General features: G+C 42.4%; 2 protein-coding genes across 2 annotated transcripts; one reads left to right on the top strand and one right to left on the bottom strand.

The window, feature by feature from the left end:
• Positions 1–2,844: 2,844 nt before the first annotated feature.
• LOC109774517 (cytochrome P450 704C1-like) lies at positions 2,845–7,660 on the bottom strand. Its single transcript, XM_020333247.3, has 5 exons — positions 7,109–7,660; positions 6,775–6,990; positions 6,400–6,690; positions 5,958–6,287; positions 2,845–5,853 (listed from the first exon to the last, which is right to left on the bottom strand). The coding sequence occupies exons 1-5, from the start codon at positions 7,409–7,411 to the stop codon at positions 5,461–5,463; spliced, it is 1,533 nt and encodes a 510-aa protein (XP_020188836.1). The 5' UTR covers positions 7,412–7,660; the 3' UTR covers positions 2,845–5,460.
• Positions 7,661–8,685: 1,025 nt separating this feature from the next.
• Positions 8,686–13,825, top strand: LOC109774513 (uncharacterized). Its single transcript, XM_020333244.4, has 8 exons — positions 8,686–9,065; positions 9,859–10,003; positions 10,079–10,229; positions 10,313–10,438; positions 10,517–10,597; positions 12,157–12,349; positions 12,442–12,712; positions 13,269–13,825. The coding sequence occupies exons 1-8, from the start codon at positions 8,889–8,891 to the stop codon at positions 13,472–13,474; spliced, it is 1,350 nt and encodes a 449-aa protein (XP_020188833.1). The 5' UTR covers positions 8,686–8,888; the 3' UTR covers positions 13,475–13,825.
• Positions 13,826–19,149: the final 5,324 nt, after the last annotated feature.

Below are 19,149 nucleotides of genomic sequence, written 5' to 3'. Positions count from 1 at the left end.
GACTCTAGTGCAAGTGGGAGACTGAAGGAAATATGCCCTAGAGGTAATAATAAAGTTATTATTTATTTCCTTATTTCATGATAAATGTTTATTATTCATGCTAGAATTGTATTAACCGGAAACATAATACATGTGTGAATACATAGACAAAACAGAGTGTCACTAGTATGCCTCTACTTGACTAGCTCGTTGATCAAATATGGTTAAGTTTCCTAGCCATAGACATGAGTTGTCATTTGATAAACGGGATCACATCATTAGGAGAATGATGTGATTGACTTGACCCATTCCGTTAGCTTAGCACTTGATCGTTTAGTATGTTGCTATTGCTTTCTTCATGACTTATACATGTTCCTATGACTATGAGATTATGCAACTCCCGTTTACCGAAGGAACACTTTGTGTGCTACCAAACGTCACAACGTAACTGGGTGATTATAAAGGTGCTCTACAGGTGTCTCCGAAGGTACTTGTTGGGTTGGCGTATTTCGAGATTAGGATTTGTCACTCCGATTGTCGGAGAGGTATCTCTGGGCCCACTCGGTAATGCACATCACTATAAGCCTTGCAAGCAACGCAACTAATGAGTTAGTTGCGGGATGATGTATTACGGAACAAGTAAAGAGACTTGCCGGTAACGAGATTGAACTAGGTATTGAGATACCGACGATCGAATCTCGGGCAAGTAACATACCGATGACAAAGGGAACAACGTATGTTGTTATGCGGTTTTGACCGATAAAGATCTTCGTAGAATATGTGGGAGCCAATATGAGCATCCAGGTTCCGCTATTGGTTATTGACCGGAGACATGTCTCCGTCATGTCTACATAGTTCTCGAACCCGTAGGGTCCGCACGCTTAAAGTTCGATGACGGTTATATTATGCGTTTATGTGTTTTGATGTACCAAAGGTAGTTCGGAGTCCCGGATGTGATCGCGGACATGACGAGGAGTCTCGAAATGGTCGAGACATAAAGATTGATATATTGGAAGCCTATATTTGGATATCGGAAGTGTTCCGGGTGAAATTGGGATTTTACCGGAGTACCGGGGGTTACCGGAACCCCCCCGGGGGTTTAATGGGCCAAGATGGGCCTTAGTGGAGAAGAGGAGGGGCGGCCAGGGCAGGCCGCGCGCCCCCTCCCCCTCTAGTCCGAATTGGACAAGGAGGGGGCGGCGCCCCCCTTTCCTTCCTCTCTCCCTCCTCCTTCCCCCTTCTCCTACTCCAACTAGGAAAGGAGGGAGTCCTACTCCCGGTGGGAGTAGGACTCCTCCCTGGTGCGCCTCCTCCTGGCCGACCGCCTCTTCCCCCTTTGCTCCTTTATATACGGGGGCAGGGGGGCACCTCTAGAGACAACAATTGATCCCTTGGATCTCTTAGCCGTGTGCGGTGCCCCCCTCCACCATAGTCCACCTCGATAATATCGTAGCGGTGCTTAGGCGAAGCCCTGCGTCGGTAGAACATCATCATCGTCACCACGCCGTCGTGCTGACGAAACTCTCCCTCAAAGCTCGGCTGGATCGAAGTTCGAGGGACGTCATCGAGCTCAACGTGTGCTGAACTCGGAGGTGCCGTACGTTCGGTACTTGATCGGTAGGATCGTGAAGACGTACGACTACATGTACCGCGTTGTGCTAGCGCTTCCGCTTTCGGTCCACGAGGGTACGTGGACAACACTCTCCCCTCTCGTTGCTATGCATCACCATGATCCTGTATGTGCGTAGGAATTTTTTTGAAATTACTACGTTCCCCAACAGCCAGGCTCCAGGATTTTTCTTGGCATCATGCTTCATGTTTTCATAGTAGGGGTCGATGATGGCCACGGCGAGTTCAACTAGGGAGTCCTTCTTCGTGCTTCCCCAGACCCTGGGTAGGCCAAGCCCAAAATCTCGAGCGCGTTTACATCGTCGGCGGTGTCCACCGTAGCAAATTTGTAGTTGGGGCTATTGACAAACCTGGTGAAATGCTTGCAAGGCCTTGTGACTAGGCAGTAGTGGTAGACGAGGACGTGATGGCGCACGCACAACTGGGCAACGACAACTTCTGATCTTTCCCGGAATGACCGTCGGTGTACTGGAGGTCGAAGCCGACCACTTTGTACTTGTCATCCTCAGCAAGCAACTGCTCCATGATATTGATGGAGTCCTCCACCACGGCCGGATCGATGACGTACACCACCAAGAGGTCCTCAGTCCTAGTAATTAGTGTACCCCTTGTATTTGTTGAAGCAACTCTAGATGGTCGGGCCCCTGGTGCGGCCATCAACACATATTTTTATTTGTGTATAAATTTTGTAAAATATGTTTTAATTGAATAAACTTAAAAAGATGGTGGGAATCAATATAATAACTGAATACATTAATATACACATATATATTGCAAAAAAGGTTTATGTACTTCTAAAAATAAAGGTTAATGTGTTTGAAATAAAATACTCATCTCATATTCAAAAAATATTCCTGTATACAGAGAAAATATATATATTCAAAAGGTTTAAATAATTCTAAAAAGTTGCTCATAAGTTTCAGAATGCTATGTATTACGATTTAGCTACATGTCATTCAGCTGATTTTTTGATTTTGGATCAGTCGAATTTCTGGCTGTTCGATTTGTGCTTTGAGATGTGTGCTTTAGTTTTTTCCTGTTCTGCATTTTGTGTTGTGTTGGGCCTAGTTGAAATCGACTGACCGCTGTTTCTGGTCAGTCGATTGTGTATATGGGCTCGCTGAGCCTGGTGGGAGCCTGTTTTGTCCGCCCGTTAACAGGCCTCTCGCCTAGCGCAGCGCCCACCTGCCCCGCGTGGAATCGCTAGCAGGCGTTTCCAAGCTTGGGTGCCTGTTTTGCTCGCTTGTTTTGTTCAGCAATGAAATCGTGCCCGTTTTGCTCGTATTTATTTTATTATTTTCAGTCCCTTTCTTCTTAACGGGAAACCAATGACACTAATTCATCGTTTCTTAGAGAACTTAACTATTTTAATTTTGTTTAAGTTTTTATTTCATTTTTTATTCTTTAGGGGTAATACCAATACCTCTAATTCATTCCTACTTAGGATTCTTTTTTGTGGAATTTCACTATTTGTGCTTATTCTTGCATACTATAAAAAAAACCGCAATTTCTATTCAAATCGCTTGCAAATTTTGTCATTATTGTTTTTTCTCTTTCTTTCTTCTTAAACGGTAATACCCATACCACTAATTCATTATTTTGGTCTAGAGAAGTAGAGACACCGTTGATCAAATAACAATGCCACTAATTGATTCTTTCTTTAGAAATTTTTTCTTTTTGCAAAACAATGACTATTATGTGTTTATTCTTGCTTATTATAACAAAGCACAATTTATGTGCAGATTGTGTGCAAATTTTGTGATTATTTATTTTTAGCTTTTTATACCATTTTCTTTCCTATTTTAGGGTATTTTTGCTTCATTTTTTATTTCTGTTTTCTGTTTCTATGGGTTTTCTTTTTCCCTTTTTCTTTCCTTTATTGGTTATTTTTGCTTTTTGTAGGTTTTTGACTTAGTGTAATTATATACAAACAAATACTATATAATATGTGCCAAAATTTCATGATTATATACACTGAAAATGTGCAACTTCTGTGCAAATTGTTTGCAAATATTTCATTACTTGTTTTATTATTTTCAGTTCCTTTCTTCTTAACGCGAAACCAATGGCACTAATTCATTGTTTCTTAGAAAACTTCACTATTCTAATTTTGTTTAATTTTTTATTTTATTCTTTTTGTTCTTTAAGGGTAATACCAATACCTCTAATTCATTCCTACTTAGGAATTTTTTAGTGAAATTTCACTATTTGTGCTTATTCTTGTGTATTATAAAAAAAGCGCAATTTATATTCAAACCGTGTGCAAGTTTTGTCATTATTGTTATTTTACTTTTATTTCTTCTTAAATGGTAATACAGATACCACTAATTCATTGTTTCTTAGAGAACTTCACTATTCTAATTTTGTTTAAGTTTTTATTTTATTCTCTTTATTCTCTAAGGGTAATACCAATACCTCTAATTCATTCCTACTTAGGAAATTTTTAGTGAAATTTCACTATTTGTGCTTATTCTTGCGTATTATAAAAAAAGCGCAATTTATATTCAAACCTAGTGCAAATTTTGTCATTATTGTTATTTTACTTTTATTTCTTCTTAAATGGTAATACAGATACCACTAATTCATTGTTTCTTAGAAAACTTCACTATTCTAATTTTGTTTAAGTTTTTATTTTATTCTCTTTATTCTTTAAGGGTAATACCAATACCTCTAATTCATTCCTACTTAGGATTTTTTTAGTGAAATTTCACTATTTGTGCTTATTCTTGCGTATTATAAAAAAAGCGCAATTTATATTCAAACCGTGTGCAAATTTTGTCATTATTGTTATTTTACTTTTATTTCTTCTTAAATGGTAATACAGACCACTAATTCATTGTTTCTTAGAAAACTTCATTATTCTAATTTTGTTTAAGTTTTTATTTTATTCTCTTTATTCTTTAAGGGTAATACCAATACCTCTAAGTCATTCCTACTTAGGAATTTTTTTAGTGGAATTTCACTATTTGTGCTTATTCTTGCGTATTATAAAAAAGCTCAATTTATATTCAAACCGTGTGCAAATTTTGTCATTATTGTTATTTTACTTTTATTTCTTCTTAAATGGTAATACAGATACCACTAATTCATTATTTTGATCCCGAGAAGTAGCGACACCATGGATCAAATACCAATGCCACTAATTTTTTATTTTTTATTTTGTTATAGTTTTCATTTTCTTTTATTTCGTAAAGGTAATACTGATGTCACTAATCCATTACTTTCTAGAAAGCACTATTTGTCGCGGAAATATCACTAGTGTATGCTTATTTTGTATCGTAATAATACATTTTTGATATAAACATATGCATATATGTATTGAATGCATCTATAAAAATAAATATATATGTGCGAGATTGCAAATATAAAAATAAATAATTCATTCCTTCTTACAAAATTTCTTTTTTGCATAAATTCCACTCGTATATGCTTATTTTTGCATATCGTACAAATGTGCAATTTTTGTGCAAGTTGTTTGCATTCTTGTTGGTTTTCTCTATTTTTGTTTTTGCTTATCAACGGGCCATTGTTTTGCATTGGGCACATGAAGTCTTGTGGGCTGGTGGTGGTTTTGTATGCAAAAAGACTTAAGGTGTGCTATAACACTGAAATTGGCTGACCACAATTTTTGTTCAGTCGATTGGTTAGGAATCGACTGACCCATTTCATAAAATCAGGCAACTGACCAGTAGCCGGTCCCTATGTATTAAGCAAAAAAGAAAGTTTCAGAATATAAAAAAAAACATTTTCACAGAATATATGTTCATGAGGATCCAGTTCCATGTCCGGACTTCGGACTAAGGTTCAGTACTTGAGACATTCAAGCGTGTGTGTCTTTCTTGGGTAACGTGGCTATATGATGCCTCTGGCCGTAGCCGTAAGATGGAGACCCTGGTCGATGTAGAGCGTGATCATGGTCCTGTAGTTGACGCTGGCATACTTGTCGTGCAGCTCGAGCACGAAGAAGCGGAGCAGCACAGCCGCGAAGATCTTCATCTGCCTGTACGCGAATTCCTTTCCCAAGCAGATCCTTGGACCAGCCTGGAAAGCTGTGAACTTGAAAGGGCTCTCCGGTAGGAACTCGCCGCGCTCGTCGAGCCATCTTTCCGGCCGGAAGGCAATGGCGTCCTCGCTCCACAGCCGCTCCATCCGGCCCATGGCGTAGGGGGCGTAGAACACGATGTCTCCCTTCCCAACGCTGAAGCCGTTGGGCAGAACGTCGTCTGAAAAGCACTCCTTGTTATCCTGAAACACCCCCAACAAACAGATATCATCACTCAGATCTGCAGTTATAATCTTTCTTGGACTCCCAACAATTCGTGGTTGATGGATTAGATGGATGGACTCACCAACGGGAGAGAAGGGTACAGCCTGAGCGTCTCCGTCAGGGCGGCGTGCAGGTAGTGCATCTTGTTCAGCGCTTCCTCGGTGAGGCTCCGGGAGAAGTCGTCGATGGACGACGTGGCCTCACCAGCGTCGGCAGCCTCCTTGCTTATCTTCTCCTGGACCTCCGGGTGCTTGCACATCATGTAAAGGAACCAGGCAAGCGCTCCGGCGGTCGTGTCCTTGCCGGCCATGACTATGTTCAATATGATGTCTCTCAGGTACTTGTAATCCACCTTCCCGGTGTCGCTGTTGGTTGCCAGTATGAACCTGGACAGCAGATCATCCTTCGACCCCTGTCAAGTATCAACGCCAAGATGAACCTCAACTTTAGTTTCAAGCCTAACATACTACATGTAGTAGTGTTACAACAAGTTGATGCAGGTCAGAGCACGTTAGATTACATACAGTGTCGTGTGCCTTGTTGCCGTCCGACATCTCGTCCGCCCTGGCCCGGATGCACTTGTACACGAACTCGTCGACGACCTTGATCCTGTGCCTGAGCGCCGCCTCGGCGCCGACGTTGAGGAACCTCGACACCTTCCAGAACGCATCGACGTAACGTAGCAGGATGAACTCGCTGGCGTCGTCGAAAGCCGCGGCGAAGCGGCTCCCCTCGTCCGACCCCGACAGCGTGCCGAGGTCCACGCCGAAGGCGATGGTGAAGATGGAGTCCATCGTCGCTTTCATCAGAAGGGCCTGATCCAAGAAACATATATGCACATATCGGCAAAGTTAGGTCAGAGGACGGTCTCGGAATTAATCAGAGCCAGCCAGGTTGACCTGGAAGTCCATGGGTTGCTTCGCGGCTGCGTTGCCGGAGACGATGTGCGCGAGCTTGGCGGCGTTCCGGTTGAAGACGCCGCCGCTGAAGTCCCGGAGTGCCCTCGTCGAGAAGTCGTAGCTGGCGATCTTCCTCTGCTGCTTCCACTTGTCGCCGTCCACCGCGAAGATGCCGTCTCCGAAGAGATCGCCCATCTTGTCGTAGTTAGACGCGCCCTTTTAATCGTGTTTGTTCAGAATATATGTCAGCAAGTATCCTGAGCTACTAATCATTATCTTGATCATACGTTTGAGCGTCAAGTTATTCCGGAGGGAGGGAGTAGTTAGCAGCTACCTTGCCGTAGTTGGCGAAGTTGGTCCTGAGGATGTGTTCGACCACCGCCGTGTCGGACGTGTAAATCTGCCTCCGTCCCGGCGCGAGCAGCCGGAACGTCGCGTGCTCGCGGAACAGGTCCGTGAAGTAGTCGTGCAGCCGCCGGAGGTGGTATACCTGGTGGAACACCGTTCCGACCACGGGCGGGTACCGCGCGGCGCCGCGGCCGACAACGATGGTGGCAAGGTACGAGCAGATCGCTAGCACGGCGAGGCCGGCAGCCACCAGCAAAGCCGGAGAGCACTCTGGCATTCCCGTCGCCATAGCCACGCACTTGCTCGCGTGTGTGTTGTGAGCTGAGCTGTGCGTGTGAGTGTGACTCGGCCGGCCAGCCGGCCGGGGATTTAACTATTTGGTGCCTGCTATGTGTTCCATGTCAGCATTAGTTAGTAACAAATACATCAGCACTATGCATACTTAAGACGCACAAACTAGTACATCTGTAATTTAATATAATACGGTATCATATCAATGATACTCATCCTCTCTTTTTCTCGTTTAATTGCGTGCCACCTTAGCAAAATGTCCTACTACTACCTATGATACTCACATTGTTACTGGCCTTACTAGGTTTTGACTTTGTTAACTGGGCCAAGTCAACTTCACGTCCATTCAGAAGTTGTATAGTACCTGATTAAGTAAGAAGTATTGTTCAAAAAACATAATTAATTAAGGAGTATGATGCAAGTGCAGGCCACTAATTAGTTAAGTTGGTACTAGTATGCAATTGGTACACATAATTATAAATGTTTTTTCTTCGTCAAATGTAGTCTACGAGAAACTATGCTGACTCAACGATGAATGTGTGGCAAGACCTACACTGTTATGTATTCTTCAAGACATTTGAAGCCAAGGTTTTGAATACCGAATGTACCTTTTTTTCTCATGGGAGGGCGAGATCCTCGGTTGCCACGGTAGCGGGCTGCGTATTTTTCATTTGTACCTCTGCATCCACCGACATAAAAAACAAAAGCACAACCATAGTTCAAGAAAATTTGGTGGTAAGCATCAAACATCGGATATGGATTGTGTCATAGACATAATTTTCCCTATTATTTATAAGAGCATATAGAAAAAAGCCAAAAGCATATTTTTTAGGGAAAAACATATTTCTAAGATGGGCGATCTTTTTGTGTTGTTGGGCCAGAATTTTATTTTCTTGTAGGCACATACGTAAAATCAAATGAGTTTTCACATGCTCGTGTGGAAAACATATATGTTTCCATGGATGTTTTTCGATTTTTTTAAATTTAAAATATCACTTTTGAATTTTAAAAAAATACGAAGCTCCTGGAGCTCGGGGAACTCGGGCGCCATTGCCCATTGGCATTTTCCGCGCACGATGGCCTCTGTTCGGCAGTTTGATAGTACGCCCCAGGCGCAACACACGGCGCCACACACGGCTCCAACCGGGAAGGCGGATCAGCGACTCAGCTACGTGTACGCGTTTTCCACCGTTGGATGGACACGGCGCGGCCCAGGCCACCCCCGCCCGACACCCCCTTCCACGGAGCGGAGGCCCTCATTATTACAGGCGACTTTTATAGGAAAGCCCCCGAATAACCTCGGATTCCAGGATTCCCATTCGGTGATACCGCGAGGGGCTCCACCTCCGGCTCGCCTCAACCCTAACCCCCTGCCCCCCTCCCCTCCGGCGAGATGCCCACCGGCGCCTCGGCGTGACGCGACCCCTCGTCGGCGGCGAGGAGCGCGAACCGGGGGCGGCGGAGGGTGGATCGAGATGGAGGCGAGGCCTCGGCCTTCCGGCGTGCGGAGGGTGACCGCCAAGAAGCGGCCGAGGCCGGATGCGTCCTCCAACAGCGCGCGGAAGCTGCAGCGCCGGGAGATTGCCGCATTCCCCGAGCGCACCTTCGCCGCCAGCACCACGCGGGAGCGGTTCCGCAACATCCAGCTCCAGGTCCGCCTTTTGCCCGGGTGTCTCCTCGTCAATTGTGGGCGTCATTGGCGGTGCCTGGCATGGGTTGGTGGTGGTTTAGGGTTTAGGAGGGAGTTGCTTAAAGATCTTTGCTTTTTCTGATTGCCGGAGGGTTTGGGACCAGGGGGCCTAGGTGATGTGATTTATGAGTGCTAGGCGAGGAGGAACTGTGGCCTTCGGTCATGCTTAACAGTTATCAGGAGAAAATTAGTTTTTTGCAAGAACTACTTGTTAGTACAGCCTTTTACTTGTGCACCAGCTTCACTTTTGGTGAAGTAACTGTCCGACTGAGCTGTTAGGGTGCATCCTGGAATCACATCAACAGCAGTGTATTGGATGACACTAATAGGAGACTTCTTGTGCTGTATTCCAATGTGTCGATGCCTTGGACGGCCATCACTGGGATAATTTGGTCTGTATAGGAGGGCATCTTATAATTTGATGAAAAAAAAATTGAACTTGGGCCATGAGGCCTCGCTTTGGCATTTCAATTTCCCAGACCTGGAAAAGGATAACATTTCAGGCAACTATGAGAACATGGAAGTCATGAATAGGTTTCACAAGCTATTCAATGGCTGATTCAGTTAGTCTGCTCACTCACTCTATTTTGAGATTAAACCTTGATCAGTGAAGTTTGCTACCGTTCACTCACTCAGTTTTTGGCGCTTAATGCTCCGCGTGTGTTGAATTGCCTGATAGTGTGAATCTGCCAGTGACATACCACATGCTATCTACGATTCTTGATTTGTTTTATTTTTCTCATTCTTATTTGTAGGAAGAATTTGATACATATGATCCTAAGGAGAACAGTTCGCTACTACCTTACTTGAGGAAGCGGTCTGAAATTATCGAGATAGTTGGAGCCCGTGATATTATCTTTGCTTTATCACAGCTGGGAGTATGTGCTGCGTTCAGTAGAGGTACGCCTGTTTTGAGCTTTTGTTAATGACTGCTCCTGGTTCAAACTACCATCCTTATATTCTCTTTGTTTCCAGTGACAAACCAGCGGATTTGCTTTCTGAATGGAAGTCCAGATGAAGTCATCCGTAGTTTGTTCTATAACAAGAACAATGACTCGCTTATAACCGTATCAGTTTATGGTTCTGAAAATTTCAGTGCTTTAAGATGCAGGACAACTCGAATCGAGTGAGTTGACTTCCTATGATCCTGTTACACCGCTAGCCTTCTACTTTCGCCATATTATAGCTAAACAACATTTTACTCTCAAGGTATATACGCCGTGGAAAGCCAGATGCTGGTTTCCCTCTTTTTGAGACAGAATCGTTAAGGTGGCCTGGTTTCGTGGAATTTGATGATGTAAACGGAAAAGTGCTGACTTACTCTGCTCAAGACAGGTGATTGAACTACCTACCTTTCTAACAGGAAGAAAATATACTTTGTTCAAATTATGACACTGTTCTCATTTGAAACAGTACTTACAAGGTGTTTGACTTGAAGAATTACACACTTCTGTATACGATATCTGATAAAGATGTTCAAGAGATAAAAATCAGGTAAGGAAATCTCTCTTGGTTTGTTTTCCTAATTTACATTGTTCACATTGTGCAATGATCCTGTTCTTGTTTCTATGTCACCTGGCTGTTCTCGTGCAATACTGACAGAGTATTTTTGTTTGACATCTTTTTTTTCCTCATATTAGAAGTACAAGTACAAGTCACCCCTTTACGCTCAATTTGGGGTTGCTGAACTGTGTTGTGCTGAACTTATTTTATAATCTGCTGTGAGAAAGTAGGTGTGGAGATAGACAAAAGTTGATTAACCAAACAGTCAATGAAATAGGCAAAAGCTGGTTAGGCAGACATGAGTATCGTAATTCAGCGTGATGGCAAACAATGGCCTTGGTCCACGTAGTGACTGCACGGTACATTGGTCTGAATTCTATATTAATCTGGAGACCATATTATATGTGCAACAGTTCTGTTCCAATGTTTCTCCTCCCACCTTCAATCTCATATATGTTCTACGACGCAATTTTTTTAGCAAGTTAACTAAGAAAAAGAAGCAAAGAGCAGTAACCAAACACCCAATTATCTCAGCAAGCAGTAACAAAACACCCAAGGTCTCAGAAAGCAGTAACGAAACCTTAAATTATCTAAAAGCAGTTCAACCCAACAGGACTATCATAATCAATGCTAATTGGATTCTAACTTCATGGCTGAACGGTGAGTTGTCCTCTTTTGTAAGAGATACTTATGAGTTATGACTGCTTTGATTCTAAATGAGCTCCTGTATGAAACCAGCAATAGAAGATGGCACAGTTATAACTTGATATTGTTGGCACATTTAGAAATGCCATTCTCAATCCCTACCCATAGGTTATGATAACCGAGGTTTCAAGAAAAATATGTGTGGTTGCACTAGTGCTTCTTTGTAGAAACGATTGTCACTACAAGCCAGGATTGACATAGCATATACCATATCTCTTTCACTATTTTGTGCAGCAGCAACAGGGTACCTTTCATGTGAATTGTACCACATGAAACGGTATCATGGAGGGTTTAGAGGATAACTCAAATGCATGGCTTTTCTTGTTCCCCAAATTAAGTTAGGTTTGGTTGTTATCTCCTAATTGCATCCAAATGTCCATTAGCTATCCATTGTTTGGGGCTGGACTGTATATAAGCGATGCCAGCATTACCTCTTAACAGGAAACAATAAAGAATAAACAAGTACTCCCTCTGTAAGCTAATATAAGATCTTTTAGATCACTAAAAGATCTTGTATTAGTTTACAGAGGGAGTAATTTTTTCCTCTAGTCTCCTGTCTTCTCTAAAAAAGCCATGCTGCTGAACTGCCCTGGTGGCTGTATTTATTATGTAAAGATCTAAGGACCATCACATGTGCATTATGTTTGCTTTATGGAGAAGCTAATAGTTAGCATGTGGGAATGAGAGAATTGTTTCTTTGCGACTTCCAAGATGGGATTAGTGTACCTCTTTTCTTTCAAGAGAAATTGGACACATTCAGTTTTATTTCTTGTGCACATTTCTATTCACGAGGAATTGCTCACAAAATTAGTTATAACTTCTTGCTTCTTGTTTCCTTCTCACAGCCCTGGTATAATGCTATTGATATACTCTAGAAAAAAGGGCTATATTCCTCTTGAGATTCTTTCTATTGAAGATGGTAAGCGCTTGAAGTCATTCAGGCATCTTCTTCATCGCAACAAGAAGATCGATTTCATCGAGCAATTCAATGAAAAGCTTCTAGTTAAGCAGGATGGGGAGAACCTTCAAATTCTTGATGTAAGCATTTGGCCTGTATTATAGGTCGTGGGAAATAAAGCAAACCAATTTTCTATTTCTTATTTGTAACGAACTTCTGTGCAATGCTGCAGGTAACAAACTCTAAGATCACAGAAGTGAGCAGCAATGAGTTTGTGACTCCATCAGCTTTTATTTTTCTGTACGAGATGCAGTTGTTCCTGACCTTCCGTAATCGATCAGTATCAGTTTGGAATTTCCGTGGTGAACTGGTGACATCCTTTGAGGATCATTTGTTGTGGCATCCTGATTGCAATACAAACAGTATTTACATAACTAGCAACCAAGACCTCATTATCTCTTACTGCAAAGCTGAACCGGATGATCCATCTTCAGAAGACAATGGTAAACTTTAAACTTTCTGATGCTTCAGCATGTATTGTTGATGTGTTTAATTGCTAATTGATTTGTTATGGTTGCTAATCCTTCCTGGCAATGCATTTACCTTTATCCATTATACTCCTCATGTTAGATTTAGTCGCAAGCACCATCAGTTTTCTCTTTGACGGGAGGCAGTACTCCCGAGCTTTTTAGTTTTATACCAGTTTGATGATTCATGCATGCAATTTCAGTGCTGATCAAGTGTGTGTCACCAAAGTTTTATCTCTCTGTTTTAACAGTCATACAAACGCCAGAATAGGTGTTTATTTCGAGTAGCTGGTAATCACTTGATTTTGCATGTGATGCTTTCCATAGATTCTCTACATAGTAAGAAAGATGCGTCAGGAAGCATGTTGATGCATGCGCACATTGCATAATGCGCCTTTTTGTTTTGAATTCACGTTTTCAAATGTATGCTTCGAAGAAAATCTGCTCTAACTTGCCGCCTTAGATACATGATGAGGGTGATGCCAGTATCTATCCCTGCATGATCTTATTTGTACTTTGCATCCTTGTGCAGCCTGTTCTATAAACATCAGTGACATATTGACCGGGAAATGCATGGCCAAGATAAAGGCAGGGAACCTGTGCAAACAGAAGTCGTCGAAGTTCCTGTGTACGCCTCTAGAGGCCCTGGGCGACATTACATCTCTGTACTACGACGAAGAGCGTGAGGAGATCATCACCGGCAACCATCAAGGCCTCATCCATGTGTGGTCAAATTAACAGCTTGGTCCAGTGCAGGCAGGTTACATCAGGCACCAGGGGATCCTCGTTAGCATTTAGCTAGTAGTGGCACCAGTTTAGTGGGCAGCCTGACCTAGCCGTGGGTATCTTTCGCCGCATGGGCCTTCATGTTGGGAATGTTTGTGTATAGTACTGTAGTTCATCCATCGCCAGCCTCTTAGCTATTTATCAGCTGCCGAGTTGACATTTGTCATGTGTTTTTTTGGGGGATCCGTGTAGCTTTAGGAGATGCTTATCATAGGGGTCATCGAAGAGGGAAGGTTTCGGGTGCATCGCATGTAAGCATTATTGACCTTAAAGCTATTTATCTGATTCTGATTTTGGAGTGCCGTTCGATGTGCAATTTTTGTGAATTCCTCTTTAACATTACTTGTTATATGAGTGATCCCAAAGGTCTACAGAATGCCCCAAGAAATTGTTGGCATTGTTTTGAGCACCTCCTGTCCCTAACCCTAGCTGCCGCCCAAAGGTCTCCTCCGGGCCACCGCCTTCTCTTCCTGTCCGATGGCCTTGGCAGCAGCAAGAGGAGCGAGGACCTGTCTGTTTTCTTTTCTTTTTCTTAGGTTTTGTTTTTGTGGTGGCGTACACAAGGTGGTGGCGACGATGTCGTGTTCGAATAAGATCTCTCTGTACCTCGGCGACGTTTGATCTGGTGTCATTGAAGGGCTTGTGAGAGTCGTGTTTGAAGAGAAGGGGATGATGCAACATAACAGAGGTAAGTATTTCCCTCAGTTATGAAACCAAGATTATATCAATCTAGTAGGAGAATCAAGTAACACTATATAAATAGCACGTGCACACAAACAATAAATACTTGCAACCCAATGCGTAAAGGAGTTGTCAATCCCTCAACGGTAAGATTTAATAAATAGATCTAACTAAAACACAAAATAAAATAAATAAAAGAAAATTGCAGCAAGGTATTTTTGGTTTTAATATATGATAGGAAATAGATCCGGGGGCCATAGTTTTCACTAGAGACTTCTCTCGAGAAAATATCATATGGTGGGCAAACAAATTACTGTTGTGCAATTGATAGAAAAACAAATAATTATGGCGATATCCATGGCAATGATCATGTATATAGACATCACGTCCAAAACTAGTAAACCGAAATGATTCTGCATCTACTACTGTTACTCCACACATCGACCGCTATTCAGCATGCATCTAGTTCATGGAAAAACAGAGTAATGCATTAGGCAAGATGACATGATGTAGACAAGATAAACTCACGTATGAATAAACTCCATCTTGTTACCCTTAATAGCAACGATACATGCGTGTCATGTCGTTTTCTATCACTGAGATTGAGCACCGCAATATCGAACCCATCACAAATCACCTCTTCCCATGGCAAGATAAATCAATCTAGTTGGCCAAACCAAACCAATAAATCGGAGAAGAAATACGAAGCTATGACAATCATGCATAAAAGAGTTTAGAGAAGACTCAAATAATATTCATGTATAGATAAGATCATAAACTCAGAATTCATCGGATCCCAACAAAAACACCGCAAAAAAGAGTTATAGCAAATATATCTCCAAGAACATCGAGGGGAACATTGTATTGAAGATCAAAAGGAGAGAATAGGCCATCTAGCTACTAACTACGGACCCGTAGGCCTGTGGTAAACTACTCACGCATCATCGGAGGGGCAGCAAGGATGATGAAGAACACCTCCGTGATCGTGGTTCTGGAGCTTGCGGCGGCGGAAAAAGTATTTCGTCCACTCCCCTATGGTTTTTGGGATTTTAGAGTATTTCTAGAGGCAGATGTAGGTCAAGGGGGTGCCTGTGGGCCCCACTACCCATCAGGCAGCCAGAGGCCCCTGGCGCACCCTGGTGTCTAGTCAACCCCACGGGCCTCCTCTCGTCTGCTCCAGAAGCTTCCAGGGTCTTGATAACCCACAAGTATAGGGGATCGCAACAGTTTTCGAGGGTAGAGTATTCAACCCAAATTTATCGATTCGACACAAGGGGAGCCAAAGAATATTCTCAAGTATTAGCAGTTGAGTTGTCAATTCAACCACACCTGGATAACTTAATATCTGCAGCAAAGTATTTAGTACCAAAGTAGTATGAAAGTAACGGTAACGGTAGCAAAAGTAACAATAGCAGTTTTGTAGTAATTATAGCAGTGGCAACGGTAAAGTAACTAAGCAAAGATCAATATGTGAAAAGCTCGTAGGCATTGGATCAGTGATGGATAATTATGTCGGATGCGATTCCTCATGCAATAGTTATAACCTAGGGTGACATAGAACTAGCTCCAGTTCATCAATGTAATGTAGGCATGTATTCCGAATATAGTCATACGTGCTTATGGAAAAGAACTTGCATGACATCTTTTGTCCTACCCTCCTGTGGCAGCGGGGTCCTTTGGAAACTAAGGGATATTAAGGCCTCTTTTTAATAGAGTACCGGACCAAAGCATTAACACTTAGTGAATACATGAACTCCTCAAACTACGGTCATCACCGGTAAGTATCCCGATTATTGTCATTTCGGGGTTAACGGATCATAACACATAATAAGTGACTATAGACTTAAAAGATAGGATCAAGAACTCACATATATTCATGCAAACATAATAGGTTCAGATCTGAAATCATGGCACTCGGGCCCTAGTGACAAGCATTAAGCATAGCAAAGTCATAGCAACATCAATCTCAGAACATAGTGGATACTAGGGATCAAACCCTAACAAAACTAACTCGATTACATGATAAATCTCATCCAACCCATCACCGTCCAGCAAGCCTACGATGGAATTACTCACGCACGGCGGTGAGCATCATGAAATTGGTGATGGAGGAAGGTTGATGATGACGACGGCGACGGATTCCCCTCTCCGGAGCCTCGAACGGACTCCAGATCAGCCCTCCCGAGAGAGATTAGGGCTTGGCGGTGGCTCTGTATCGTAAAACGCGATGAATCTTTCTCTCTGATTTTTTTCTCCCTGAACGTGAATATATAGAGTTGGAGTTGAGGCCGGTGGAGCTCCAGGGGGTCCAAGAGGCAGGGGGGCACGCCCAGGGGGGTAGGCGCGCCCCACCCTCGTGGACAGGGTGTGGGACCCTTGGTCTTGATTCTTTCGCCAGTATTTTTTATATATCCCAAAAATATTCTCCGTGAAGTTTCAGGTCATTCCGAGAACTTTTATTTCTGCACAAAAATAACACCATGGCAATTCTGCTGAAAACAGCGTCAGTCCGGGTTAGTTCCATTCAAATCATGCAAGTTAGAGTCCAAAACAAGGGCAAAAGTGTTTGGAAAAGTAGATACGTTGGAGACGTATCAACTCCCCCAAGCTTAAACATTTGCTTGTCCTCAAGCAATTCAGTTGATAAACTGAAAGTGATAAAGAAAAACTTTTACAAACTCTGTTTGCTCTTATTGTTGTAAATATGTAAAGCCAGCATTCAAGTTTTCAGCAAAGATTATGAACTAACCATATTGACAATAACATTTAGGTCTCATGTTTACTCATATCAATGGTATAATCAACTAGCGAGCAATAATAATAAATCTCGGATGACAACACTTTCTCAAAACAATCATAATATGATATAACAAGATGGTATCTCGCTAGCCCTTTCTGAGACCGCAAAACATAAATGCAGAGCATCCCTGAAGATCAAGGACTGACTAAACATTGTAATTCATGGTAAAAGAGATCCAGTCATAGTCATACTCAATATAAATTAATAGTAATGGATGCAAATGAGAGCTGTGCTCTCCAAATGGTGCTTTTTAATAAGAGGATGATGACTCAACATAAAAGTAAATAGATAGGCGCTTCGCAGAGGGAAGCAGGGATTTGTAGAGGTGCCAGAGCTCGGTTTTGAAATAGAGATAAATAATATTTTGAGCGGCATACTTTCATTGTCAACATAACAACCGAGAGATCTCGATATCTTCCATGCTACACACATTATAGGCGGTTCCCAAGCAGAATGGTAAAGTTTATACTCCCCCACCACCAACAAGCATCAATCCATGGGTTGCCCGAAACAACGGGTGCCTCCAACTAACAACAGTCCTGGGGGAGTTTTGTTTGCAATTATTTTGATTTGAGCATGGGACTGGGCATCCCGGTGACCAGCCATTTTCTCGTGAGTGCGGAGCGGAGTCCACTCCTCTTGAGAATAACCCGCCTAGCATGGAAGATACAGACAGCCCTAGTTGATACATGAGCTATTTGAGCATACAAAACAGAATTTCATTTGAAGGTTTAGAGTTTGGCACATACAAATTTACTTGGAACGGTAGGTAGATACCGCATATAGGAAGGTATGGTGGACTCATATGGAATAACTTTGGGGTTTATGGAAGTGGATGCACAAGCAGTATTCCCGCTTAGTACAAGTGAAGGCTAGAAAAAGACTGGGAAGCGACCAACTAGAGAGCGACAACAGTCATGAACATGCATTAAAATTAATCAACACTGAGTGCAAGCATGAGTAGGATATAATTCACCATGAACATAAATATCATGGAGGCTATGTTGATTTTGTTTCAACTACATGTGTGAACATGTGCCAAGTCAAGCCACTCGAATCGTTCTAAGGAGGATACCGCCCTATCATACCACATCACAACCGTTTTAATAGCATGTTGGCACGCAAGGTAAACCATTATAAACTCCTAGCTAATTAAGCATGGCATAAGCAACTATAATCTCTAATTGTCATTGCAAACATGTTTCATTCATAATAGGCTGAATCAGGAATGATGAGCTAATCATATTTACAAAAACAAGAGAGGTCGAGTTCATACCAGCTTTTCAATCAGTCCATCATATATCGTCATTATTGCCTTTCACTTGCACGACCGAACGGTGTGAATAATAATAATAGTGCACGTGCATTGGACTAAACTGGAATCTGCAAGCATTTAATACAAAGGAGAAGACAAGGTAACATGGGCTCTTTGTTAGATCAACAATAATGCATATAAGAGTCACTTCAACATTTTCATTATGGTCTTCTCCCATCGACCCCAAAGAAAAGAAATAAAACTATTTACATGGGAAAGCTCCCAACAAGCAAAAGAAGAACGAGAAATCTTTTTGGGTTTTCTTTTAATTACTACTACTACATGCATGGAAAGTAAACTAGCTAAAAGCTACAGCTAATTTTTTTTGTTTTTCTTAAGGTTATTCAAACACACAAGAAGAAGGCTAGAAAAAGGAAAATAAACTAGCATGGATAGTACAATGAAAAAGTATGAGCACCGACAACTGGAATGAGTGTGTGAACATGAATGTAATGCCGGTGAGAAATACGTACTCCCCCAAGCTTAGGCTTTTGGCCTAAGTTGGTCTATGCCCATGGATCAAAGTTGTAGCTGGGGTCGTACTGAGATGCAGCAGCTATCGCCTCATGAGCTGCAGCTTGGAGGCGAGCTGCCTCTGTACTCCTCTCATACTTGTTCGCCTCCTCCCTGGTTATAACATATCTCCCTTTTGCCTGAAAGTCAAAGAAAGTAGGAGCAGGGAGAGCAACGTGGACAGTGCGGCGCCTGTCAAAGATTAGTCAGTACTGGAGAGATTGTTCATTCCTCTCAATAAACTGATGGCGAATCATAGCATTAAAATCTAAGTAAGCAGGAGGCAATTCCGTATCATTTTCATGTATGGGTATCTCG

Source organism: Aegilops tauschii, chromosome 3 (assembly GCF_002575655.3).
Source record: "Aegilops tauschii subsp. strangulata cultivar AL8/78 chromosome 3, Aet v6.0, whole genome shotgun sequence".
Lineage (NCBI taxonomy): Eukaryota > Viridiplantae > Streptophyta > Magnoliopsida > Poales > Poaceae > Aegilops > Aegilops tauschii.
The sequence above is the reverse complement of the archived record's forward strand: the minus strand, read 5'-3'. Positions and strand labels throughout refer to the sequence as shown.